Source organism: Cydia pomonella, chromosome 9 (assembly GCF_033807575.1).
Source record: "Cydia pomonella isolate Wapato2018A chromosome 9, ilCydPomo1, whole genome shotgun sequence".
Taxonomy (NCBI): domain Eukaryota; kingdom Metazoa; phylum Arthropoda; class Insecta; order Lepidoptera; family Tortricidae; genus Cydia; species Cydia pomonella.
Genome location: NC_084711.1, coordinates 1382661 through 1410618, shown reverse-complemented (window position 1 = coordinate 1410618; position 27958 = coordinate 1382661). Strand labels below are relative to the sequence as shown.

Below are 27958 nucleotides of genomic sequence, written 5' to 3'. Positions count from 1 at the left end.
TTAAAGTAAATGATAATTTTTTATTCCAATTACAACATTAAATGCCTCGATTCTTACACTTTATTGTTTAAATAAATATTTCAGTATATTCTAATAGTTTGTTCTGTCTGTACAATCCATTTATCTTACATTTAAAAGTTTAAAACTAATGTTTACAAAAATGTGTATTTACAACAAACTTTTCCCCTTAATGTAAATGAAAATACTGAATAGGTAATTGCATTTAATACCTAACGACTAATACGAAATGTAATTATAAATAGTTTAATATTTGGTAACTCTTTGCTGCTAATGAAGAAATTTATGTAAGACAAGTGAAAGTTACTAAAATGAAACTGATAAAACCATTTTCAGACTAGATAAAGACTTATGATATGTTTCTACTTACTACAGTACATACTTACTCGTACAATACATACATCCAAAACTAATTAAGGTCAAGGTTGGTTTTATGTACGTGAATAGAATCACGCGTGTCACATTTTATGATAATATTTAAAAGGAAAACCGGAAAAAACGGCCCGTTCTCTCGAAATTAAAACGCGCAACACAACACGCGCTCTTAGACTCTTGGCAGCCTCTTTGGAAAAATTCACCGGGATCGAGAAACTTCCAACCCAGTTGTTAAGAACTGGACCCGTTTTCCATATGGTCGCGACTACTGCAAGTTCGAAATTCCTGTACCAGTTAGGTCTCTGCTCAAATTTTCGCTATTGAAAAACTGATTACGTTAACAGATGGCCCTGCTTAGTACTTAATTAACCTTGTATTTAAATTGGCTAATGGTTTCAAACACACTTCTAAGGCGAATACCTTAAGGTCAAAGAAATAAGACTAAAGAATGACTCACGCTGGACTGGGCCGGGGCCGGGCCGGAGCTTCCGGCGCTTCGTTTTCTATGGAAAGCACTTCTATAGATCACCGATCAGCCGTCATAGAACATGAGAGGTATCGGACTCTCCAGCCCCGGCCCAGTCTAGCGTGAGACATCCTTAATACTGAAGTCACTTACAATCTAGAATACAAGTCGATCGAGTTAATTTTTCGAGACAATACATCTTATAGTTAACTTTCAAATGAAAAAGTTACCAAAAGAAAATGTTGGATACGCAAAGAGGTAGGACATGAACTTTTTGATTTCTCATCTCTGTCAAGAAAACCTGGATTCATCAGGAGAAGAGAGAGACCTAGGCTTGGAGGCGTTAGCTTCAATAGTGGCAGGAGTAGACCGTCCTTTCCTCCACTCCGAGGCAGAGTTCTGGCTCTTATTATTGGTATAAGTCGACGATGTGACTGGTATCTTCTGGGTCTGCTTGATTTTCAGCTTGTTCAACCACAGATCTCTAGTCTTTTTATTCCCCAACACGAAGAAAATAAAGAGAACGAAACCTTGGAAAGTCGCAGTCAACGTGAAAAGATATGCCGCGACAATGTTTGAAGCAAATAGACCGAAAATCCAGGGTAAACCAAATAGGAAGACCAAGAGACAGCTAACCGAAGCGCATCTTAGGGCTTCATTAGAATCGCCGTGCCTCTGGATCCTTCTTGAAGCAAACACGGAACGAACTATCAGAACAAATAGCGTCCAGTTTGCGAGTAACATGATAGCTATAGGGGCGTAGACCGTCAACCAAAGTCCAAGCCCGGATGGATAGCAGAAGCTTGAACTGGGAGACATCTCCTCAAACTGTCCTGAATAGGCATGCGGACTAACGGCAAGAAGTATTCCTACTACAGCGCATGGAGTCCCCCAGGAAAATGCCGAAGCTCTCAACAACTTATGAGACGCATCCCTAGTAAAAACTAAAACCAGTCTCCTGTATGACAAAACAGCTGCTACAAGCATCCAGCAAAACGATGCTAAAACGGAATAATGCAACAAGACACCAACTAACAAACATGTAACGTCGTAGTGATCAAAATTAGCGAACACTACAACTAAGAAACAGACTATTAGAATAAAGATTGCAATGCAGAGTTGCAACCAGATCTTGTTGCTGAAGTCTCTTCTCCAGGACCGGAATAAAGCTGCTGTTATACCAACGCAAAGTAACCCTACGATAGACAAAACACATCCTACGATGGAAAGGACTTCTAGAACTGCCTCATTTCGCTCTGAGAAGACAGTCTTAGGAACCAGGACCTCGGCGAAGTGGGTGAGGTGGTCGCAGCGGCACGTGTCCAGTTGGCCGGCTCGGGAGGACGGGATGAAAGTGCAGCCATCTTGTGACCAGTAGCCGGAGTTGTCGTCGAGGAAGTGCCAGTAGGCGCAGCTGCGGGTTTGGTTCCTTTCAAGATCGCCTGCTATTGGTCGAAGATGGATATCTATTACCTGAAAAGAGAATTGAGAACTATGAAGTTTTTGTGGTAATGTACTGACATGACATGAGCAGTCATTATAAAATAAAATAAATTTGTTTACATTGAATAAGTTTAGTATAAAAGGCGCTGGTGGCCTAGCGGTAAGAGCGTTCGACTTGCAATCCGGAGGTCGCGGGTTCAAACCCCGGCTCGTACCAATGAGTTTTTCGGAGTTATGTACGAAATATCATTTGATATTTACCAGTCACTTTTCGGTGAAGGAAAACATCGTGAGGAAACCGGACTAATCCCTAATAAAGCCTAGTTTACCTTCTGGGTTGGAAGGTCAGATGGCAGTCGCTTTCGTAAAAACTAGTGCCTGCGCCAATTCTCGGGATTAGTTGCCAAGCGGACCCCAGGCTCCCATGAGCCGTGGCAAAATGCTGGGATAACGCGAGGAAGAAGAAGGAATAAGTTTAGTATAAAAACAAGAAATAGTGTTTTTAAGAATAAATCAAAAACAAGACAGCGGGTGAGAGATAAAGTGAGGCAGTAAGAAAGTAAGTGTAGCTAGAAGAAGTGGGACAGCAGGGAGAAGAAAATAAGAAACATAAAGCGAATGCGGAAAAAGGATCGAAGAGAACAGGGAGAGAAATAAAGACAACTTACTTCCCCGTCAGCGAACTGGGTGAGGTCTTCAATCTTGATGCTAAGAACTCTGCTGTTGACAGAATAAAGCCCGTGGCTAGACATGAAGGCGCGATCATTCCGGAACACGACGAAGCTGATCCGACGGGATGAATTGGTGACTGATTCTGGAAGGTGCACGACTGCATCGCTCTCATCGACGTATAGGTGGGTGGCATTCACTTCTTCTGCAATTTGCAAAAATACATAGGGCTTATTACAATCCTAGAGAATCTGCTTTATGTAAGTATTTTTTTGGTGTAACGTGTAAATCACATATAAATACATTCGATTGATCTAACGATGAATAAGAGGACAATACGATGCAAAATATGTTTTCAACTATAATTGCCATTAAACTAATATTTTGTGAAATGACGTTGGTTTGAGGGCATTTGTACAAATTGCTTTGTCGAATTCATTCGTTTTCATTTATAGTTCGACAAATAACAGAAATTGGTATCACTCTAATACGCGAGAATTATCTCTAGGACAAACCTACATATATACATACTTACATTGACACATACAATACATACAAACATATGGATTAAACTCAGAACCTCCTTTTTTTAATAAAACAAAGTTAGTCCGATTTAGAAGTAAATATGTGAAAATGTAATGTAAAATGCAATGAAAAGGATGATCTGCCATGCATACATTTCTTTGACATAATTTTTTGTTAGTTTAATTGTAGCATTAGGTAGTCTTGGATGCCATAGGTATTTATTTAATGAATCTGGCATTGATTAGTTCACGGCTTCTGCATAAACTCACTTCAAACAATCTCAAACACGTTAGCACAACGCACCTCATTCCACCCTGTGCAGCAATCTTCAATCCCTTTACCGGATTCTCTGGATTCGCATAGGCCATAAGCATGACGATGTTGTTGGCAACGCTTCGTAAGGAACTTACCGGAAATAATCTCAAAGGCATCAGCAGAGAACACCTCACCCCCAGTACCTTGGGCAGCAATCCTGAGTCCTTTCACCGGACTCCCCGGACTCGCGTTAACCATAAGCATGGCTATTGTTGGCAATCCTTCGTAAATAACTTACCGGAAATAATCTCAAAGGCATCAGCCGAGAACACCTCACCCCCAGTACTCTGGGCAGCAATCCTGAGTCCTTTCACCGGACTCTCCGGACTCGCGTTAGCCATAAGCATAGCTATTGTTGGCTATCCTTCATAAAGAACTTACCGGAAATAATCTCAAAGGCATCAGCCGAGAACACCTCACCCCCAGTACTCTGGGCAGCAATCCTGATTCCTTTCACCGGACTCTCCGGACTCGCGTTAGCCATAAGCATGGCTATTGTTGGCTATCCTTTATAAAGAACTTACCGGAAATAATCTCAAAGGCATCAGCCGAGAACACCTCACCCCCAGTACTCTGGGCAGCAATCCTGAGTCCTTTCACCGGACTCTCCGGACTCGCGTTAGCCATAAGCATGGCTATTGTTGGCTATCCTTCATAAAGAACTTACCGGAAATAATCTCAAAGGCATCAGCCGAGAACACCTCACCCCCAGTACTCTGGGCAGCAATCCTGAGTCCTTTCACCGGACTCTCCGGACTCGCGTTAGCCATAAGCATGGCTATTGTTGGCTATCCTTCATAAAGAACTTACCGGAAATAATCTCAAAGGCATCAGCCGAGAACACCTCACCCCCAGTACTCTGGGCAGCAATCCTGAGTCCTTTCACCGGACTCTCCGGACTCGCGTCAGCCATGAGCATAGCTATGTTGTTGGCGATGGCCTGCGCTTGATGGGCACCATTCAGGTTAACTCTGGCGGCCAGTTCATCTACTAGGTGAAGCAGTTGACCGGGGATCTCTAATTCATCTTCTATATCCAGGAGTGCATCCACCTGAAATATAAAAATATAAAGATACTTAAATATATTGTTTTAACATAACGGCTACGATTTCAGTAGATATTACAAGAGGACAATTGTGGGCTTAATTAATACAGTAACCCCCTTATTCATAAACGTGTACTAAAGTTACGATGCCACTAATAATCGCTTGTCCCTTTCCGACGTATTGGTATGATGGAAAGGGACAAAAGATTATTAGCGGCATCGTAACTTTAGTACACGTTTATGAATAAGGGGGTATATGTATAAATAAATGAAAAGCATGTGACCCGTGTAATCCGTCTATATGTAGATCAAACATATGAGTTGGACGCCTAGTTACTTAATTGAAATCCTTACAAAAAATATATTTTACCTATTACATATTTTGTAATCGATAGGGTACCTATTTTGTAACCAATCTATTATTTGTACAATCTTATAAATGTCATCACCTAAAATGTCAAATAAGTAGACAATTAAAATTACCTGCTCAACAGCTTCGCTGGCGGTATCCATCATAATGGAAATGGTGTCATTATTGACTATTGCTTCCAAATCGTGCAACACTTGCTGTAGCTGTTCTTCCTGAAAATCGTATACAAATCATTTTGGCATTAGAAATTAGAATAAGATACAATCCTAGCTTATTCTAATTACAAATAAAGATAATCTTTATAATTATAAAACGTTAGTTAGAGCGCGTAATGCACCGTTTGTCCTTTCCCAGTGCCTTCTCTGAAAGCGAAAGGGAGGACTTAAGTCTAGTGCATAGGAGATAATTTCGTAATGGGAGTTTTTGCGAGTATGTTGGTATGCATCCTAAGTACCCTTACAAAAATATAGTCTTAACTAGATAAGACATTTGAAATAAATAAATATTATAGGACATTCTTACATAAATTGACTACGCCCCATGGTAAGCTCAAGAAGGCTTGTGTTGTGGGCACTCAGACAACAACATATATAATATACAAATACTTCAATACATAGATAACACCCATAACCCAGGAACAAATATCAATATATATCAGTGTTGGCCAAAACGTTAATGATATGACCATAACCATTATAAATTGAACCGTAAACTGTAACCGTCCGTTACTGTTTACGGTTCAATTTGTACTGGTTAAAGGTCAATTGGAATTAACGTTCCATATACACGTATATTTATATTTTAATCAATCAGCTGGGATAAAGTAAAATTTAATAAGCTTTGCAGAGCAATATAGTTATGTTTCACATGCATTTTGATCATGCAACACTGGCGAATGAAGAAATGTTAAAAACCAATACGTGTCCAATATCATTAATAAAGGTTGAAATCATGTTGAAATATTAAAGTTAAAATTTATTCTCCACAACTGACATGAATGAATGAAAACGATTGCAATCTGCAAACGCCTCTTTAGTCAAGGTATTAAAGTACTTGTTAAGATATTTTGAGCACCTTGGCCGCTCCAATATATCTGATGGCGACTCTACAAATCAGGGTAATGTTATTTTTATTGGAATTATATCATTTCATTTTTTTTTTGTCTTTGTATTGTCACATCGGATTTTTTGTATATTCATCACTGTAAGTTTGTGTTGAATGCAAATCTTTAAACCGATATTTTTCAATACATCTGGGAAAGCTGTCTCTCGTTTGAGGCCAATTCAAAATTACATTATGACATCAAAGGGATATCTAAATGATGTCCATTTGTTATTATGTACAGTATAATAACTACGTGTCATATTTTCATGCAAATATTTACAGTACCTTACACACTTACAGTGCAAATATATGTAATATGCATATATATTTATACATATAAGTACATTGACTAGCGCTGCACTGGTCTTTTATTAGTGTAGGTTTTAAGGTTCTGACGGAAGATCAGCGCTGTGGTCTCCGCAGCATGTATGCTGAGTCAGCGCCTATTCTTTACCACAACACATGACCCTCTACTAATATCTCTACTAATCTAAAAATAAGACACGTAATACATTGTTATTGATATTAGTGTCAAATTGTATGTAACTTTTTCTTTGTCTCTTGTCAATTTTATTTTTCTCTTGTTATTTGTTTGTGTCACAAAGCATGTAAGTTGTGGTTGAATAAAGATTTTATCTATCTATCTATCTATCAGTAGGGTTCAAAAGTGCTTGGACAAGTTATGAATGAAATCATTCATGAATTGTCCATGCAAAATTGAACCCGATGGTAAATACGAGTATGCGTGAAATATATGCACGAATGATAACCAAACCTGCGTTCTGGATATAAAATTATGGTCCTTAGGGACCATAAAAGTGCGCCAGGATTAAATTGAAATATCATTTTGATGTTTAAATGTACGTTCGAATTGGATCTTCTTACCGGTCGTCGAGGTCGTTCAGTAGTAGGCTGTTCAGGAGCAGGCGGTTCAGGTGTAGTGGGGGGTGGCCGTGGCAAGAATGTTGGAAGAACAGGGCTGGCCGTAAACACCTTTTCCGTGGTAGTAACTTCTTCCTTAGCTGTGACTTCATTGCTATATGATGTGTCGACCGTGGTTAGTTGTGTAGGTTCTGTGGTTGTTTCTTCGGTACAGGGGGTGCTTTGGGTGGATTCGAGACTGTCGTCCTGATTTCTCTCCATGCCATCGCTAAGCTATAATTTTTTTAGTTATTGTTAGTGGGCATGATAGATGTTAATAGCATTTATTTCTTGACTTTGTGATATTTCTGCAGTGATTTGCCATGCGAAGCAAGATTGATAAGAATATTAATAATTGTTATGGCAGTTTCATCTTTATTTTAAATATTGGATTTTTAATGATTCGATTGAAATTCGATATTGAGCTGTATTTTAAAATATTTTACTTACTTGTTTGTGCCTAGGTAGCAAAGTACTAGAGTCGGACCACGCTAAGTTTTCATGCCAAGTGCTACATTAAGTACGGAGTTTATAGGGATATGTATGCATTGTTACATCCGAGTTAGTGCAAAGTTAGCGTGGTCAGAGTTTAGTCTGATAATATCGTGGGCATGCCGACTGCTATTATATTCTATTTGATCACAGGCAGGTTGGTGAAAATCACGGGATGTACGATATTTAAATTAATTTTGTATCAAGCAGGAACGTAACTCCTACGGTAGATGTCGCTAGGGGTGCCTAAAGGCCCATATGGTGGAGATATTTGCTGTGTTGGGTGGTGTCTTGGTAGCTCAGATGGAAGAGCATTGCGCTAGCGATCCAGTGGTGGTTTAAGTCCCACCCAAGATAGAGTACATTTTTCCACTTTTAATTGATTCGGACCTCAGTGCGACATTCAATTCTCCCAAGCAGCCGGTGATGATCACAGTTCTAGAATAATACTCACAACTGTAGTAGACGTTTTCGGCCCAGCAGTCGACATATCACCATGAATATTAGTCGTCCTGCTATTCACGGTATAAAGCCGTTGACTTGGGTGATGACAAACTGAACATCTTCCAGGTAAGGGTATTTGCGAGTGCACTGGTCTAGACTGATACTCACAACTGTAGTAGTTTTCGGCTCAGCTGCATGTAGACAGTAATATTAGTCTCCCTGCTGGTGACGGTTTCTGACGTTATAGAGCACTTGGGTGATGACAAACTGAACTACTTCCAGGTAAGTGTATTTGCGAGTGCACTGTCTATAATGATACTCACCACTATAGTAGGTAGTTTTCGGCTCAGCCGTCGGCATGTAGACAGTAATTCGTCCTGCTGGTGACGATGACAGTTTTGACGGCCAAGAGTAGTTATCAGCTTGGGCGATCACAAACTGAACGTCTTCCAGGTAAGTGTATTTGCAAGTGCACTGTCTATAATGATACTCACAACTGTAGTAGTTTTCGGCTCAGCCGTCGGCATGTAGACAGTAATATTAGTCTCCCTGCTGGTGACGGTATCTGACGGCATAGAGCAGTTTTTGGCTTCGGTGATGACAAAAGAGACGCCGGTGTTGAAGTCTCCTGTGCAGGTGTGGTTACGGCAGCCGGTCGTGATCACGGACTGGCCTGGAAAACGATAGATAGACGATCAAGCATGGAATTCGAAAAACTGCAATTTTTACAATGAGAACGAACGAACGAACGAACGAACGAACGAACAACAGACGTGAAAACAGCTCGATTAGTTTACTTTAGTTACTTTCATAGCATTATGTCATATGGTATTTTACTATGGGGTAGTGCTTCAGAGATAAATACCATTTTTGTTCTGCAGAAGAGGGCTATTCGTGCAATATATAAAATGTACCATAGAGACACACTTAGAGATAAGTTTAAGGACATTAACATAATGACAGTACACTGTCAATATATTTATGAGAATATTCTGTATGTACATAAAAACATTGCCAGTTTTAAGAAAAACTGTGAAATACATAATATTAATACTAGAAATAAGCATAAGCTCGCAGTGCCCTTCACTAGGCTCCATAAAATTAAGAAATCATTCATGGGTAATTGTGTAAGATTTTACAATAAACTTCCTAATATTATAACTGAATTGTCTGTTAGTAAATTTAAAAATTATGTAAAACGTAAGCTTATCTCTAAAGCCTATTATAGCACACAAGACTACATGAATGATGAAACACCGTGGGATTAAGTGTGATTGTAAAGAATGTATTATTTATTGTTATGATATTAATGATGAAATTGATAATTCAATGTATATATATACCGTATTTTTTGACATTTAGATTTTATTCTAGAAAGGTTCTAGACTAGTATTTTTATACAATTTTGATGTATGACGATCTTTTTATGAAATTCTTATTATTAAGTTTACCATATCTATAATAGTTCAATGTTTTTTTTAGAACAATAATAACTGCATCAATAAATTGCTCTGATATTTAGATTAAGATGATATTTGTAAAATTTGACGATTTAAAAGTGCTTGTTGCTAGGCCTATTTGAATAAAGAATATTTTGATTTTGAGAAATCATCTTTCAGCTCTGAAAATTTACCAAAGCTAAAAGATAAAAAGTGTTCAACTCTTAGCCATATTTTGCGAGGTGGTTTGACATATATACATATATGGTAAATTGGTCATAGCAACATTTCTTGTGGAACGAAAGCTGAAATCGAAATCGCAGAAAACCATATTGGCCCCTTCAAACATTTTGGCTGAACAGATGTCAGAGATGATATGACGGGATTTTACCCCATAGTTAAAGTTTCTCAAAGTTAAAGGGACTTCCTATGTGTGATGGTTTGTACCATCAGCCAAAATTGTATGGCGATTTTATTCATTCATAATTTTTCCATGAAATTACATTACATTGCAGACAGCCTAAGACGGTCTAAAATTTATCGTCTGTCATCATCGTGGTCGTCACATTTTAACATCAACTTATCACACATGTATGACTGTATGATTTTTCTTTCATGGCTTTTACTTTACATACACAACTCCCTACTCATACATTACGTTTTGATATCTAAATGATGTCATTTAATTATCATTCGCACGCCATTGACATGTATCTAAGGACGGGCCTTACGAGCAATAAAAATGGGACCAGTACAGTGGTGTCACGCACACGAATTTGAGCCAATTGATACTTGTTCGTACATTTATCCCCCTAAGTCCTAGAGTCATTATTGCTGTTTTGAATGTAGAACCTTTTATTCCATTATCAAAATTCAAATGTACTATTATTCTTTTAAAATGGCATTTGGGCAAGGGTTTGAATTGGCCTCACGGCCGCTGCACTGTCAAACATATGAAGAATTACGTGATTCACCAACGGCGCACGTATTTCTTTACATACACGATTTGTTATGACTTCAAGGTCTAAAAGTAAAGTCCATTTTAAAGTAAATACTCGTATATTAATGAGGTCATACACATATAATTTGCGTACTAACGTAATACGGAATAAAAAATTGCCTGCCTAAAGTAATTAAAAGTATTAAAACACAGTGAGAATGACAAATTAGTAAAGCAAAACAAATTCTAAAAAGAATATGAATGGTGCCTACAGTCGTTAGACCTAATATGGAAAACTTAAGACACCGTCATTAGTGGTATTTTGGAATAAGTACAGATACTCATATTATGTTTTCTGAATATGGGTTAAAGATAGTGCAGTTTAATTGGTTTTTTAATTAACAGGTATATTTGTTATGAGTACCCTATTGTATGTAGGTCTAAATCACATCTGTGTTGTTTGTAGACTTAAGGAACTAAAACGGCCCGGGACTGGGCCGAGGCAACCGACACTGTTTTCTATAATTGATCACGTGATTTTTTCTATAGAAAGTAAAGAAACCGAAGTGTGAGATGCCTCGGACCGGACCCGGCCCGATCTAACGTGAGTCATCCTTTACACTTAGATTCTCCAATTTTAAATGTGTTTACGTTTAATTCTCTTTAAAATCATACTATTTATGTTCATTTAATAATAATAATAATTCAACCTACGAGTATATACATCCCATTGCTGGGCACAGCACAGGCCTCCTCTCATGCTCAAGGCTTGGGCTTTAGTCCAATGCGGATTGGGAACTAAGTACAGTCAAGTGCAAAAATATATATCGAAAGAATCGTCTCATAAATATGGTACTACGCTCTTATTACACTGGAATAAGATGCTATGGGACATATTTTTGAGTAAGATATGTACACCAATATTTTTACACTTGACTGTACATACACCTTCCAATTTCTTTGCAGATGTATGCAGGTTTCCTCACGCAGTATTCCTCCACCGAAACGCTAGGGGTAAACACCAAATGATATTTCGTACACAAGTTCCGAAAAACTCATTGGTACGAGCCAGGATTTGAAGCTTCTCCTTAACAGCGATAGAGATAGGTAGTATAATTTTGCTCCGCGTCTGACCCTTGGTGCTCTGAACTTGATACTCGGAACTCAATGAGATAATTTGACGCAATTAGCAAGTCCATGCTCCAAGTATTATAATTGGATGAGTTTCATGTTTGAAATATTAAGTATTTTGTGCAACAGGTACATAATAAGGGTTCTTAACAGAGCTGCCAGATCGTATAATTCGATACGAATTTCGTATAATCGGACTGATTATCGTATCTATCATGTATAGGTAGTCGTTCGGTATAATTGGATACGAAAGAACACGAATGGTTATTTTGCATTTCTATTTCAGCACGGGATTAACAGAGATGGATTGCCAACTTGATAATACGATACGGTGACGGTTTGAGTGGTTTTTCTCTTTAGACTCATCATTTGATCGGTTTAGTGTTCTATATGATGGGTGTTTGTTAATATGTGAGACGTGTTTTACTTTTTATGCCGTGTTTCGGTCTGCTTATTAAGAGATTTTAGTTACTACTTACTATATACAAGTCGGTTTTTGAAGTAAGTATTAAAAAAGTCGGGTATAATCGTTTTCGTATAATGCAATCGAATTTCGTATAATTTTTGACGTTGGACTGTATAATCAAGATTTGTGTACTGGCAGCCCTGGTTCTTAAAATTCAAGGGCCGAAGTTACGCAACGATGTCAAGTTTTATAAAGACAGGCCGAAGAATTTTAAGACCTAATTATGTAACGTGCCGTTGCACACAATATTTTTTCTAAGACAGCACTCACTTCACTTTTCCATATTTTTTAAATGTATACTTTTTCCAATTCATGACTACTGACTCATTGATGAGTGTTAATGTTAGTTTCCTTTAAAATTCGTAATGAACATAAAACCTACCGTAAGTGTAAGAATAATAGAAATATACATATATCATATATTAATACTTACCATTGTAACACATTTATTTTTAATATTGTATATTGAAAAACCGTTCTTAATAAGTTGTCTGAATGGAACGGAATAGCTGCCGAAACGCCTGTCAAAGAAGATGCGTTTTTTCCTACTGCAAGCATGTTTTAAGTTTCCAAAGGCAACATTCGACATTATATTTATACAATTTAAATAAAACAAATAATCGTAAATAATAGGTAGGTAAGCTTAGGTAATAATAGTACAATGTTTTATATTACAGCAGCAAACACCTAAAATGATAAATAGAATCCAAGTACTACACAAGAGTAAATCAATTTGGTTTGCAGACCTTTGCCTAGTAGTTAGCATAAAAAAATACAACAGTTATACAATATTGAATGAATATTCCGAAAATGATAGCTAATAAATAGGAATGATGTTAAATAGGATCATTGGATCCCCCACGCGCCGCGCTTCTGATGAAGTTGATGAAGATGAGTAAAATATTATTTTAGGCCTATTTTTAAAAAATTTCGCATGAACGTTACTTATATAGGATCTTCAAAATTATACACTATTCATATTAGGGACTCCCTTAATTTGCGATTTTTAAATTTAACAACGTATACCCTAATGATACTACCCCAAAACATCCTGATTTTTTTTCAGTACATTCGTGTAACAAGAACGCGTGCCAACTTAAAACTGAAATTCCCATACAAATTACTATAGAGAAATTTGGTCAGACGGTAATTTGATAATTTTTTATTAGTTTTTCGTTCGCATCGAGATTTTTTTGTAAAATAATGATTATAAGGCAGTAGTATGCGCGATGGAAAAAAAATACGAAAGGGGAAAAAAATGGTAATTGAAATACGTACATTGTATGGTAAAATCGCATGAAAGTCGGCACGGGTTGCAGTTACAGGATGACCTGAAATTTATTTTTAGTGTGTTTTCGGATACAATGAACCGATTTAGGGGGTGTGCGTTGTTAATTTCTGAACATCGTAAAATAAGGGACACCCTAATATATATTTTTCAGAAAAAGCCAATAAAATTCTTCAATTAAGGACATAATATATACCGCGCTTTTTACCATTCTGTTAAAAAATATTAGTCATATCGTAGGTAAATTCCAAGATATTAAGATTGTTTAAGTATCTAGTACAATTTATAAGCTAGCCCTATCAAAAGATGATCTAATCTATAGATAGCCGATAAACTAAGAAAACATACTATGAAGTACCCGATAAATTGTTCGATAAGATTTGAGACAACATTTAGGTAAACAGTGAATTTTACCAACTTTCGATATCATTGCAGTTATCAAAAATGCTTCATCGGTACAAAGTCAGGGGGCATGTGATGTGATGTGTAGAAAACTCCAATCGAAACTTTGAAAATGATGATTGATCTCGTGTCTGTTCGTTCGCATCTTTCACTGTTTCACTTTTCTACCCCTAAGAATCCTTTTGCAAACTGAATTAATATTTTTTTGTACTCTTTGAATTAAGACTTCATATACCAAACTATCATCGCATACTTTTCACTACGGGGTCCCAACTCAACTACAACTTTCGTGCCTTACTTAGGCTACTTCAAGCTTCGTGGCCTAAACACGGTACTTGACTGAAAAGCTCTTCACTATATCGCGATTTTTTGAAATACTATGGAATGATATCTTACCTAACGGCACTCGTTTAATCTCTGGCAATCCATCACCAGAGCAGAAGAATGCCGGTCTCATGTACACCACCTCCAGACCTTCCCAGTACCCTGGAAGTACAACCTTCATCATCGGATTCAATTGCACATGGAGCAACACAGTCCTTCCATCCAGAAACAATCTCTTTGTCTTCGTCATATATATAACATCAGTCTCCTTAAAAGACCCTTCACCAGAATCATCCCCTGTAGATCTTTTGTAGTTTTGAAGTATCCCCTCGGCCTCATGGCCATTAATGGTGGTGATCTCTCCAAATCTTTCGACGTACTTGGTTCTGTAGTAGATGTATTCTTTTATTTTTCTGTCCCAGATTTTGAATTGTTTGTCGAAGTTTTCGAACCTGTATCTTCCTTTCAGTTTTATTTTGATAGCGTAGAGGTTCTCAACTAGTTTCTTGCGGACGAAGAGGACCTGACAGCAAAAATTACAATAAATAAAAAAAACTAAATTAGATATAATAATAACCCTTCCTATTAAAAACTAAAAACACGACGCAGTGAACCTTGAAGTTCTTGCTCCAATAAAATAAGATCTAAATGCGTAACAAGTGGCATATAATTTTTAATAGTCATTCAAAGCTCTTCATTTTGATATCATAGTACTTGTTGTCTTTTAGAGTTAGCAAGCTGAACATTGGATCCATCTATTAAAAAAATATTATAGGGACATTCTTACACGAATTGACTAAGGCTTGTGTTGTGGGTACTCAGACAACGATATAATTTATATACAAATACTTAAATACATAGAAAATACCAATGACTCAGGAACAAATATCTGTGCTCATCACACAAATTAATACCCTTACCGGGATTCGAACCCAGGACCATCGACTTCATAGGCAGGTACCATACCCATGAAGCCAGACCGGTCAAACGCAGTTGTTGTTGGTAGTTAAGCTATGATTTGATTACCTTATTGGACTGGGACACTCGAAAGTTTCTAGAATCCCTGTGAATACACCAGTACATGCCGTCAGATTTGGTCGTGAGTGTGTACTTATTGTCGTCGAGGGCTATCATGGTGATGTTAGTCGGGGAATATATGATGGCGTCGGTGTAGCAGTGGATGTTGGACTCGTCGACTGAGTCATTTACTGAAAGGATAACATGGTCCCTGAAATAAAAGAGAACTTTTAAAAATTGTGGTAGCTAAACGTTCCCCCTTTGTATTGGCACATAGACTCTGTACTGCAGACCTAGCTAAGATGTCAATTATTGATAGAACAGTCAATTTAAACTTAAATAGTTGTGTCCCAAGGGAGGAAAAGTAGGGAATTGCGTGCCGCGTGTAAAATTGTTACCCGAGCCGAAGGCGAGGGTGGGCAACAGGTGGGATGGAATGTCCTACGTTTCCTCCCGTGGTGCGCATACTATTTTTCTGCTCGATGGAGGCGGAAAGCGGCAACTTCGTTTAGCGCAATGGGAGCAAAGTTGACGCTTTCCGCCCGATATTTGTAAATAGTCACGTGACTTTTCGTAGCATCGGTCATCATAGTATCTTCTTTTCGTTTAGCGTTTGCCGATGTGCAGTCGTCATCAGATATACCGGAGCGGCCAAGGTGCTCATAAATTTCTGAATACGCCTCTATTGTCAAGGCGCTAGAGTGCGTGTTCAGATATTTTTGAGAACCTCGGCCGCTCCGATATATCTGATGGCGACTGTACGATTGGGTAAAACTGCTGGTAAGATGTAGGTAGTCTTACAATATGTAAATAATTGTGAAATAGTTGTAGTATTGGTATTATTTAATTACCCGATACATCTAAACGCAATCGAGCATCCCGATATTACAAAAATAAAAAAGACTACTACAAATTAAGCATTAAACTGTTGTTTTCTTTGTTATACTCGTAGAATTCAATATATAATTTATAAGGTAGCATAGGATGGCTATATAATTATGCGCGTGGGATAAAACAGTATTCTATACAATCGTGATATAATAGAGAGCTTTTCAGTCGAGTACCGTGTTAAGTCAACGAAGCTTGCTGAGTTGCCTAAGTAAGGTACGAAATTTAAAAGCTTAATAAATCACTATTGTATACAATACTTTTTCTACGAGTCATCTGAAATAATATATTTTTTTACTATAAAACCTAATTAATAAACGAAAATCGGTAAGTATCTCACAGTAGTAGAGAAAAATGTATAAAACATAAACGCGCGACTCCGCGCCTCGAACCCCGCGCCCCTTTAGTTTTTTCTATAACTGAACCCTTTTCAAGCAAATAAATGATTTATGATTCTATGGGAGCGCGGTGGCTCGTGATTGGTATTTTTTTTTATAGTTGACTACAACGTATCGAAATGAATCTTATAATTGAGTGGGAGCCGATACATGAAAAGAACGCAATTATAGTTGATATACGAAATCTTAATTCAACCAAGTCGAGTAGAAGATAGGATGTAAGTATTATGGCGTATCAATTAAGAGGCTGTCAATACCTAAAGCGCGCACACTGTCTATTTGTATCGGAGTAAATGAGATAACACTGTCGCATGTTACTGGGCCTGGGCAAGAGAATAATAAGAAAAATATTTAAATAAAAATAAGTGGATTATTAGTGTAATATTTTACTCAACAAATGAAAATTAATAATTATTATTATTAATTATTATTAATTAATTTTGAAATTTCTACTAAACTAGTCTGGGTGTCTGGCGACCTACGAGCTGGCGCTTTTTTCGCACAAAAACTTAGCCTCACTGTGCAGAGAGGGAACGCGGCCAGTGTCCTGGGAACAATGCCTCAGGCTAATTCAGGCTTAGTTTTTTGATAATATAGCTATTGTAATCAATAACAAATGTAACAGCGGTTTAGATATAAATGTTTTGAAATTGTGATTTTAATTGCAGACCCATAAGTCAAAACAATAAAGACATAAAACCGGTTAATTGTGATTTTAAGACCAATCTTTGCAATTATTTTCTATCGAGCCGATTTCGTTCAATCATGTATCGAGTACAACCACGGTCTTTGAAATATAATTAATATGAACATATATTTTTCTTACTTGACTAAAACAAATAGTCTTTCTTAAAAAACTGTTTAAGTAACATCAATTTCAAGGACATTGGGTGTTGACAGCCTCTTAACAAAATTCTACGTGCTTAGGCTTAGAGGCCTTATATTAAAACTTGTAAACACAACCAAAGCTATCCTTTATAAATGTCCAGGCAGAATTCTCCAGCATGGGACGAAATGTAATAAAGAGATAACAGGTGATCGATCTGTAAATAATCTGTACCCTACACGATATTGTGATTAACGTATCACTGGAGTATTGTACTCGGAACTATCAGGCTTGTAATGATTTTCTGGCTTATGAAACTGTATGGTGATTTGTAGTATCATGTTTAGCAATTTCACATTTTTGTTTGTGTGTTTTGTTGTTTTGTTTTTCTTCATCATCATCATTTATTAATAATATAAAATTACATGTCAAATAGGTACTACAATATGTAGGTATTACTTAATATTATTCTTATTCCATAACATAGGTTAACTTATAAATAACTCTTTGTGGTCATAGAAGGAACGTCTAGTTTTAAACATTGAGGCACTTTTTGCAGTAACAATTTCACGCGGAACAATTGTGAACTTTACGACCGATTACATGGGTTACCTAATTTGTCTTGCGCAAGCCTGTGCTTTTTCGAAACATGACAATAAACAAAACATCTCAATAATTAACAAAACTCTATTATAATAAATTAGTACATTACGATACAAGTGCGAAAAATAGGAAATTTGAAACGAGTGGCGATAAATTAAAACACGACCGAAGGGAGTGTTTTAAATCGACACGAGTTGCGAATTACCTAATCGCACATGTATCGTACAACGTTTTACAGTACATATGGCCCTTTAAATGTTCGACACAGTAACGTAATACCTATGCTACTTCTCGCACTAGTGCTATAAAGTAGCCCCATATGTACTGTAAAAATATTTTGAGGACAATCTTCGACCTAGCCCCAAAAGATTGAAAAAAGCTTTCATGATACTTGTTCATAAAAAAAAATTAAACTGACATCGATAGCACGTCCAATGAGTAAAATTACGTCAATAACTTTTTTTTTACAGACAAGGATAGTCGTCAGAAACTGAGAGTCAGAATTTCGTTAACTGCATTTTGTTGTTGGCATCTTATGGTTCCACTCCAATTTCGCTCGCGACCCACCAATGGGTCACGACCCATAGTTTGGGCACTGCTGCTGTTGACAATTTAACCACTTATCGAACGTCGTACTAAATGCATCATATGAGGGCCGTTTTTTTTATACCACGACGGTGGCAAACAAGCATACGGCCCGCCTGATGGTAAGCAGTCACCACAGCCTATGGACGCCTGCAACTCCAGAGGTGTTACATGCGCGTTGCCGACCCTTTAAAAACCTGTACACTCCTTTTTTGAAGAACCCCATACTGTAGACCCTCGGGAAAACCTCGGAAGGGAACTCATTCCACAGCCGGAGCGTCCGCGGGAGGAAATTCCTCTTGAACCGCACAGTACGCGACCATTTAGGTTCTAAGGTGTGAGGATGAACCGACCATTTAGGTTCTAAGGTGTGAGGATGAACTCCCTGCCGACAGCGAGCGGTGCGGTGATAGAAAGCGGCCGTTGGCATCATGTCAAACAATTCCTCAGAGCACTGCCCATTGTACAAGCGGTAAAACACACACAAGGAGGCAAAGTCTCTCCTTAGACTTAAAGGTTCAATACCGCTTGTGAGTTTGGGATCGTCAATTTTCGACACTTGATTCGCACAGCGCGCCTTTGGACTGAGTCAAAGGGTCCGTTTAAACTTAATATTTTAGATAAGTGATGTTGAAACTCTAGGTCCATGGGGTCCCAGCGCGGACAAGTTTTTTGAAGAAATCGCGAAGCGTCTGGTTGACGTAACTGGTGACCGAAGAGCTGGCGGCTTCCTAGTACAACGTATCTGCATTGCGATACAATGAGGAAATGCCACCAGCATCCTCGGCACAATGCTTCAAGGGCCTATTTAAGTTAGGTATAGTAATCCGTTATGTATCATGTTAGTGTAAATAAAAATCGCAGTTTAAAAGTATTTATAGTTCTATTAACACAAAGTTATTTATTTAATTTTACTAATTGGATAACGTACTTTCGATGTCTGTTTAAAAAAATATCTTTGATTTACGGAATAATCGGATGTTATTAATTATTAAATATTATTATTAAATATCTTTATTCAGTAATAAAGGACAATATTTGCTTACGTTTTTGTTTACATAGATATAGTTATTAATTAACTTAGCAAGTAGATATAGTACAGTACAGTTACATGGCCAACTACAGTATGTAAACACTTATTAACGATTACAACCTGTAAGTATAACTTACCTTTCAACGGTTAGATTTAAACTGACGTTCCTCAGATGTATTGACCTCTCGCAGATGACATCCATGAATATGTAAGTGTTGTTGACTAGATGCCAGGCGTTGTCTCGTAACGCAACTAGTGTATTGTTACTCATGTATTCATCCACCTCTAAACTCCCACTTTCTGAGTCGGGTACCTGAAAATATGAATATTCTTTTAAGTGAAAGACACTGAGGGTAATGAATAAATTATCTGCAAAAAAACTTAAGGAAATCGACATACATCTGCGAGGAAAATTTTATGTCTACATATCCTTACTTAATCTAGGCCAGCGGCGGTATCATGGTCGCAATTTTGTCACTTGTCATGGCATGCGTCACTTTCGCACTAACATACTTGTTAGAACGTGACAGGCATGATGACAGATGATAAAAAACCGGCCATCTTAGCCAGGCAGTAGGGCTAAGATGGTTGGCTCTTTATCATTTGTCACCATGCCTGTCACGTTCTAACAACTATGTAAGTGCGAACGTGACGGGCATAGTGACAAGCGATAAAATTGGAACCATGCTGCCACTGCAGAGTGGATCCTTATGATCGTTGAAAATTATGTGCTTAATCACAAGTATAGATCCATAAAATAAAATAAGCAGTTTTGACTTATTTACACTGGTGGCGGTGATTGCTATAACTGTTCAAAATTTCAGCTGTCTCCGTCAAACGGTCTTTGAGAAAACCGAATTTAACCAATTTGCGAGACCGAAGTGATTCCGTGAACAAAGATCTGTACGGAACACTAAAAACTAGTAAGATATAGAATAGGCACAACAGCATTCTAAATCCGGTTGCAGGGTGTATTTCTATTTGTCCCCTCCTCATGTATGGCGGTGGTCACATGGGGCAGGGACAAATGAGAATTATCATTTTTCTGTAAATTGATATACTCGACTTTTTTTCTAAGGTATGTGTACATTTAATGTGTTTCCTACTCAGAATCACGACCTCTTTCGATCGCATTAGGAGAAAAAAATGGTTCTAAGTATTATTTTTCCATTCCGTTACCACTTTTAATACACGTTGTACGGCGGTAACGATAACGGAACGGAGAATACGTAAAATAATGAAAAATTTGGGATTTTTTTTCCTTCTAGGAGGATGGAACCAGCTCATAATTCTATAAGTAGAACTAACATTAAATTTTCCTACCTTAAAAAAGTCGAATGTAGTTATCGCTTTACAGAAAAATACCGGAATACATCGATTGCAGGCAGATTTTAATATACGTGTGCATTCAAAAATACTAGGTTGGGTATTACAAATCTGCATGTAAAATAACTATGTGTATTCGTTTAATATATGTGTGTTTTAATCATTTATTAGGTATATTATGTACCTTGACTAACATAGTTTAAGTGTATTGTTACCAAAAAAAATGGGCCGACAAACGAGAAATAAATAACGATATTCATTAAAAGTCAATATTTGTATAGGTAAGCTTTAGACATATTTGATTTACACTTACTTTATCATTACCATCTTCATAGTTAACCCATCTCAACTCATTCCCTGCCGTCGCCTCTACGCCCAAAGGATCAATCCAGTCTGACTTGTTAATATGGAGTAAAGGATTATTGGCATATCGCCATCCTCGATGTAGGAGCGACCCTCCTCGCTTCGAACATAGTATTTGAGCTTGGCTCCAACTTGCTCTAACCTTCCCACCTTTTACTGTAACAGGAGTCAGGCAAGTAGCCTTTGGACTCCAAAACCTATAATAATCAGTCAGTTCTTCGCATTTCGATAAAGTATCTTCATAAGGCTCTACCATGCAATATCTATAATGCTTCTCAGCGCATCTTACAGCTGTGAAATTGTTAACAGGATGTATCACTACACACAGCTCTTCTCCTATACCTAAATCAGGATTATACTTCACGTCATAAGTACTGGTTAGAACTTTCCCGATTGACGGAGAGAAAGACCAGTCTATGAAAGGACCTCCCGGGTATAGCGATTTGTGCCCGGACCATAGTTCTACGTTAGGTTTTGTGATGTTGAGACTATGGTATAGCTCTGATGTGTAAAGGTTTCCCGCGCAGTCTTCGAAGATATCTTCAAATGCTTCGGAGCCTTTCAGTCGGTAACAGATTGGCTTTTCATAATCTGTGTAAGCCAAGTCGAAGCCTATGGGGCAGATGGGTGTATGTGTTCCTTTCTTTGCTTCTCCTAAGTTTATGTTTAAGCATATTAAAAGGGATATGGCTAAAACGGCGTCCCGATGCGGCAGAGGCATCTGAAACAACAAAATAGTGAATGTTTGATGTTCCCGCGTTATCTAATCGTGTTAACGAGCACAGATATCTACAATCAGGCACTTAACGTATTCCAGTAATTTGTTTTGATTATGGGAAAACGGAAAATTTGTTATGACGGAATTAAACTGCGACATTTCTAGGTTTTCACCGCCATGTTTATTGATGGCAAACCCATAGATACTTTGATTCGACGACCACCACAGGGAGATGCGCCACTCAGTAGAATGGGCTACATGGCCTACATGCATGAAAAATATCTACTTATTTATTTAAAGTTTATTCAATTAACACGTTCAACAACACAAAATTTTTGTACAGATATTCGAGGTTAAAAACGTATCATTCTAAAAAAAATTATTTCTTTTTACTTTTCTTTTTACTCGCGGTGCACGCGCTACATATATTTTCGCAATTGGAAGTTTCTGGGAAACAATAGATTACAGTACCCCTAGTGTGACTTTGATCGACATCATAACGTGACGAACGCGTTTGCGTTAAGTCTCATTTTGTATAGGATTTTGAGTTTCCAAAACTTCCCGCTTGGCGCGCTCTTTCGAAATCCAATACAAAATGAGACTAAACGCAAACGCGTACGTCACGTTTGGAAATCGAATTTATTTTCACTAGGGGTACAGGTTTAAGTATTAGAAACATTTGAATCTCACGGGAAGTAAAATCTTCAAAAAAAATCATACATGTAAGTAGGTAATTGCATCCTTATTTGCCGAAAGTTGTTGTGCTCTATGTATAAAATTAAATATTTGTGAATAATATATATATATATATATATATATATATATATATATATATATATATATATATATATATATATAATAAGTAATTATTCTTTAGAATATAAAATAAAATAAGCAAAGAACAACTGAACTCTTACACACAGGCCTGGATACCACTTATTTAAGTTACCGCGTATTTTTAATAATATATAATAATCAGGTATGGAGACGATTTTAGACTTTATAAGAAAATCTAGTATATCAAGTGTAGTTTCGCAAAGCATTCATGATTTTTCAAAGATAAAGCTATTAACCGATACAGTAAATATTAGACCTTAACTGTGGGACAGAGTTCAGCTGAATCAATATTTAACAAACATTGTACACAATTGCTATAAGTAACAAAGGAGAGGCTATACGTGTTGTCATTGTCAGTTTGCTATTCACTATTCTGAAACGTGATATATTTCGAAGAATTCACAGTTCGCGCGACAAATACCAAAGAGAATTTGAAATAAAGGTGGATTGCCAAGAAAACTTTGATCCTTATTTATTTACTGATATGTGTTAAATTTGTTATATATCAAAAAGTGGCGTCATGTAATAGATCAAAGGCCAAAGGTATGACAGCATCGTTTCGAGCGATGGCGCCATAAACTTTAGGTGTGTGTGGTGTGTGTGTGTGTTAGGTAAGATGGCGCCACTTTTTGATATTTAACACATATGAGTCAAGGAGTAAGGATCAAAGTCAAAGGCGTTCTTAAAGTTTTAATCATGTGTCGAAAGATGGCAGTAAATTTATGTGGCTACAAAGTTTTTTTTGACAATACACCTCTATTTCAAATTCTCTTTGCAAATACTTACAAATACGAATCATTAATTTTATTATATTCGCGCGATATTTGATCACGATATTCACGATAGCTGACATTGTTTCCACAAGCGCTAAAATAGAATATTTTTAATATTGCTAACTTACAGTTCTCTCTTATATCCAATGATGTGGCCAATGCCACAGCATCTTTGCAGACTTGGTTGGTTCAAATAAAAATATTTTAAAAATGAGAACCATATACTTATGTCTCAACGTATAGGTACGTATATCTTATATATACACAGTGTAACTGTAACACGAGGAAACCGAAAGATTTTAACCGTGCATTCCTGATAACATTTAGAGACTAAAATGTCATATAAACTTTTCTGGATTTCGCCTAGTTTCAGAGTTAATACCAATAAAAAAATATATTTTTATTGTAGCTTAGTGCAAAACACGTTTTTGATGACGATGATACCATTATGAGGCGTAATCCAAATATCCTTATTGATAGATGTCAAAAAGTGACAAATAACCTTTGTAAAAATTTGGTTATACAAAAAAAACCGTAAAAAATAATTTTCAGTGACAGTTTACCATAACATTATTCTTTTTTTGTACAAATAGATACAAATTTTTGAAAGAAAAAAACAATAAATATTTTTTTTGGCGAAATTTACTTAAACTCAACTAACATTTTTCCTTCTTTTGGCCTCAGAAGTGCGTGTTTAAAATGTTTCGGGTTCCTCGTGTTACATCGTGTATAATACAACAGAAAAAAAGTTTGGTCTAAGATAAATAAATAAATAAATATTAAAGACATTATTACACAAATTGACTAAGTCCCACAGTAAGCTCAATAAGGCTTGTGTTGAGGGTACTTAGACAGCGATATATATAATACATAAATATTTATAAATACATAGAAAACACCCATGACTCAGGAACAAATAAATTAAATGCCCTTACCAGGATTTGAATTCGGGATCATTGGCTTCATAGGCAGCCCACTAGGCCAGACGGGTCATCATATATAATCTGACTATCTGATTATCTGTAAGATAATCTGACTAATAGTCCAAGAATTTTAAATTATCGAAATTCTAGATTGTTTTTATTTATAAAAAATTTATTAGGTATGTGAATTAAAAAATTATACATATTTAATCAAAACTAATATTATTTTCATAGTTTGTTATATGATACAAGAAAGTAGTTATTGGCCCAAGATATTTACATCGAAACGCGAAAGGATCTTGAAACAATGGTTATTTACGATACAAGTGCCGAAAATAGGAAATTCGCAACGAGTGGGGATAAATTAAAATACGAGCGAAGGCAGTTTTTTTTATGATAGAGGAGGCAAACGAGCAGACGGATCACCTGATGGTAAGCGATTACTGCCGCCCATGGACACCTGCAACACCAGAGGAGTTGCAAGTGCGTTGCCAGCTTTTAAGATGGGAGTACGCTCTTTTCTTGAAGGTTGGAAGGTCGTGTCGGTCCGGAAATACCGCAAGCGACATTCCAGTCCAGGCAGGGAGTGTTTTAAATCGACACGAGTTGCGAATTACCTGTTCGCACGTGTATCGTACAACGTTTTACAGTACATATAGCTCTTTAAAGTTTCAACATATGCACGGAAAGTGCTCATTCCCGCACGGGTACGGAGACTGCTTACCATCAGACAGGCCGTATGCTTGTTTGCCGCCGACGTAGTATAAAAAAAGAAGATTTTTTTTATACTACGTCGGTGGAAAACAAGCGTACGGCCCGTCTGATGGTAAGCAGTATCCGTAGCCTATGTACGCCTGCAACTCCAGAGGAGTTACATGCGCGTTGCCGACCCTAACCCCCTCCCGCCCCTCGTTGAGCTCTGGCAACCTTACTCACCGGCAGGAACACAACACTATGAGTAGGGTCTAGTGCTATTTGGCTGCGATTTTCTGTAAGGTGGAGGTATTTCCCCAGTTGGGCTCTGCTCTAGATCTGGAATGACATCCGCTGTGCTGTGCCCTACCACACAAAGCGAGATGACATTCACAATGCCCGTGGACGTAGTAGTAGTAGTAGTGGAGTAGACTCTTGTGGACGTAGTTTAAGGACGTACCCGGGTCCAAAGTAGCAGCATATGTACTGTAAATAATATTGCATGGTTCAAGACCTCCTTTTATCGATGTGAGTGGGAAATGGAGAAGTTTTGAATTTAATACATAATCAACAATGGCGCTATCGGTATAGAGGAGCTGGCCGAGTGAACAAATTAGAGCCAAACCATTGTCAAAATAGCTGCCAAAAAGTCCGACCTTACTCGGGTACGTGATTGCCAATGGACTGATTAGTTTGAGTCCTGTCCGATCAATTACGGGTAATTTTTTTCGGTGTAATATTTTAAATATAGTCAAGCCATTTCCGTCAATAGAAAAAAGCGGAAAATTTAAAATATGTAGGCGCGAAGGGTTATCGTCCCATAGACAATTTGAATCTCGCGCTTTTTTCTATTGACAAAGTTGTTTGACAGGCTATATGTATCTTTGTGTTATCTGTCGTCGTTATGCTAAGTTGGGTCCATTTCGTGATGCACGTCCCTTTCTGTTATTTTCTTTCTGTTGTTTTCTATACATGAATATGTACGAGTGTACATGTAAAGTGATCATCAACTCATCATCTTTTTTTTACGCAACAAGCAAATAGCCTCTCTCGTGTTGAAATTAGGTTGAGTGAGCCACTATTCCCGCCTTGACCCTAATTTACGATAGAATATTAATCTATGTCTAAAACCCAAATAAACGGTTGGTTATATAAAACAATTAGCATCACAAAACCTTTACCTTTTTCATGTTCACGTTACTAAACAATGCACGAAACGCCAGTTGTGCGCTTTGACTGCGACCATGTCTATTTGCGACTCTGCGTCGTGGGCATAAAGTCTATTATCGCGTGCGTTGTGCCTCAAATTCAACTGGGTGTGACGAGCCTTGGGTTTGAACCTGTAAAAAAGAAAACATTGTTAAGCTTAAGCCGGATAAGGAAAAAGAAAATTGATTAAGTGTTGCAAAACGTATTTGAGATCATTTTTACAACACGTCTTCGCAACTTGTTTATGATAACGCATTTGTCTACGACAGTGAGGCAAATCTAAATAAAGAATATTATTTGAAATTTTGAATCAAATTGTTTTTCGGAATAAATTATATTTATAAATTTTATAAATTTATTCCGAAAAATAACACTTCAAAAAAATAATTATTTACGAATAAAGAACAAGATAAGACCGTTATCAAGCAAGTTTGATAAAACTAAATATTCTTCACTATTTAGTGAATCTCTTATGAGGTGCTCACAAAAAAATAACACAGTCAATTAAGATCCGAGTCTACTATGGAAATCCGACTATCGCCTTTGAAGTTAGTCCTTCTAAGTTAGTCCGATTTTAGACCGAGGAGCGTCTATCAAATTGTCTTTGTTTGTTTCTGTACATTTATTGTCAACTATGTGAGGTGTTCAATAAAGAGTATTGTATTGTATTGTATAAACGTCATATTTTCATTAAAAATATGACGTTTATATACCTATCATTTCAAATCATTTTCAAATTTCAAAATAAGGAGATGTCATCACATGCCAAGCAGAGTTCGCTTGGTCCGACTCTAAGTGTATCATTTTTAAGCAATTTTTATAGCATATTGTACAAAACTCGGTCTTTTCAACGGCATTCGCCTCTTATAGTTCTTAGAGAAAGGTATTTTGCCAAAGACGAATATTGAAGATATAAATCACTAGCGGTATTTTTAGCGTTGACAGTACAAAGGATACGCATACTTCAAATGAGTGACAGATGGATACACAGACGGATAAAACCGACTGTTTACAAGTATCCAGTCGGGAGCAGGAATGCTGTCAATCATAGGTACATCAGTTATTGGAAATGTACGTTTTTATAGAGCTGTTCTTGGTATTTGTTGACGACGTGTGTAACTTACAAAATTGTTGGAATCAATTAGGAAATGCGAAAAGAATGTGGTGGTACTAAAGAGTGTGAATACAGTCAGCCTGACCTAAGTATTAAGTATCCGCTTTGCTATACAGCTAGTATGGCAAAGTGCGTACCGACTTAAATTGGAGCACTTATATACATGATATTGCAAGGCCGATTTACTTACTGTGGAAAACAGACTCTGGCCTCTAAAGGGTATTCAGAGGGACTACACATAGCAATACACATAGCCTTCAAGGGAGCCTGAACATGTTACTCGTGATGAGAAGCCACCCCGCGCCGAGAAAGAATTCACACAGGCGTCGCAGGAGAGGAGGCCGCGCAAGGCGCCTCGCAAGAGCCAGTGTGGCACTGCAGAGCCGGATATTGCTTCTGGCCTGAAGGTTGCCGCACCGAATACGGCGCTATATGTATCGCGCCTGCATGTTTCCGCCACGGCAGAAGATGTGGT

General features: G+C 37.4%; 1 protein-coding gene across 1 annotated transcript in view; it reads right to left on the bottom strand.

The window, feature by feature from the left end:
* Positions 1 to 27958, bottom strand: part of LOC133521068 (uncharacterized) — a 77092-nt gene continuing 49134 nt past the window's right edge. Inside the window, exons 2-12 of the mRNA XM_061855812.1 lie at positions 26342 to 26500; positions 21167 to 21937; positions 19665 to 19840; positions 15204 to 15405; positions 14250 to 14700; positions 8682 to 8860; positions 7216 to 7485; positions 5340 to 5438; positions 4622 to 4862; positions 2971 to 3176; positions 1 to 2332 (exon numbers count right to left, since the gene is read on the bottom strand). Of these exons, the coding sequence (XP_061711796.1) occupies positions 1151 to 2332; positions 2971 to 3176; positions 4622 to 4862; positions 5340 to 5438; positions 7216 to 7485; positions 8682 to 8860; positions 14250 to 14700; positions 15204 to 15405; positions 19665 to 19840; positions 21167 to 21937; positions 26342 to 26350 (3786 nt within the window). The 5' untranslated portion in view covers positions 26351 to 26500 and the 3' untranslated portion in view covers positions 1 to 1150. The remainder of the gene's footprint in view (positions 2333 to 2970; positions 3177 to 4621; positions 4863 to 5339; positions 5439 to 7215; positions 7486 to 8681; positions 8861 to 14249; positions 14701 to 15203; positions 15406 to 19664; positions 19841 to 21166; positions 21938 to 26341; positions 26501 to 27958) is intronic.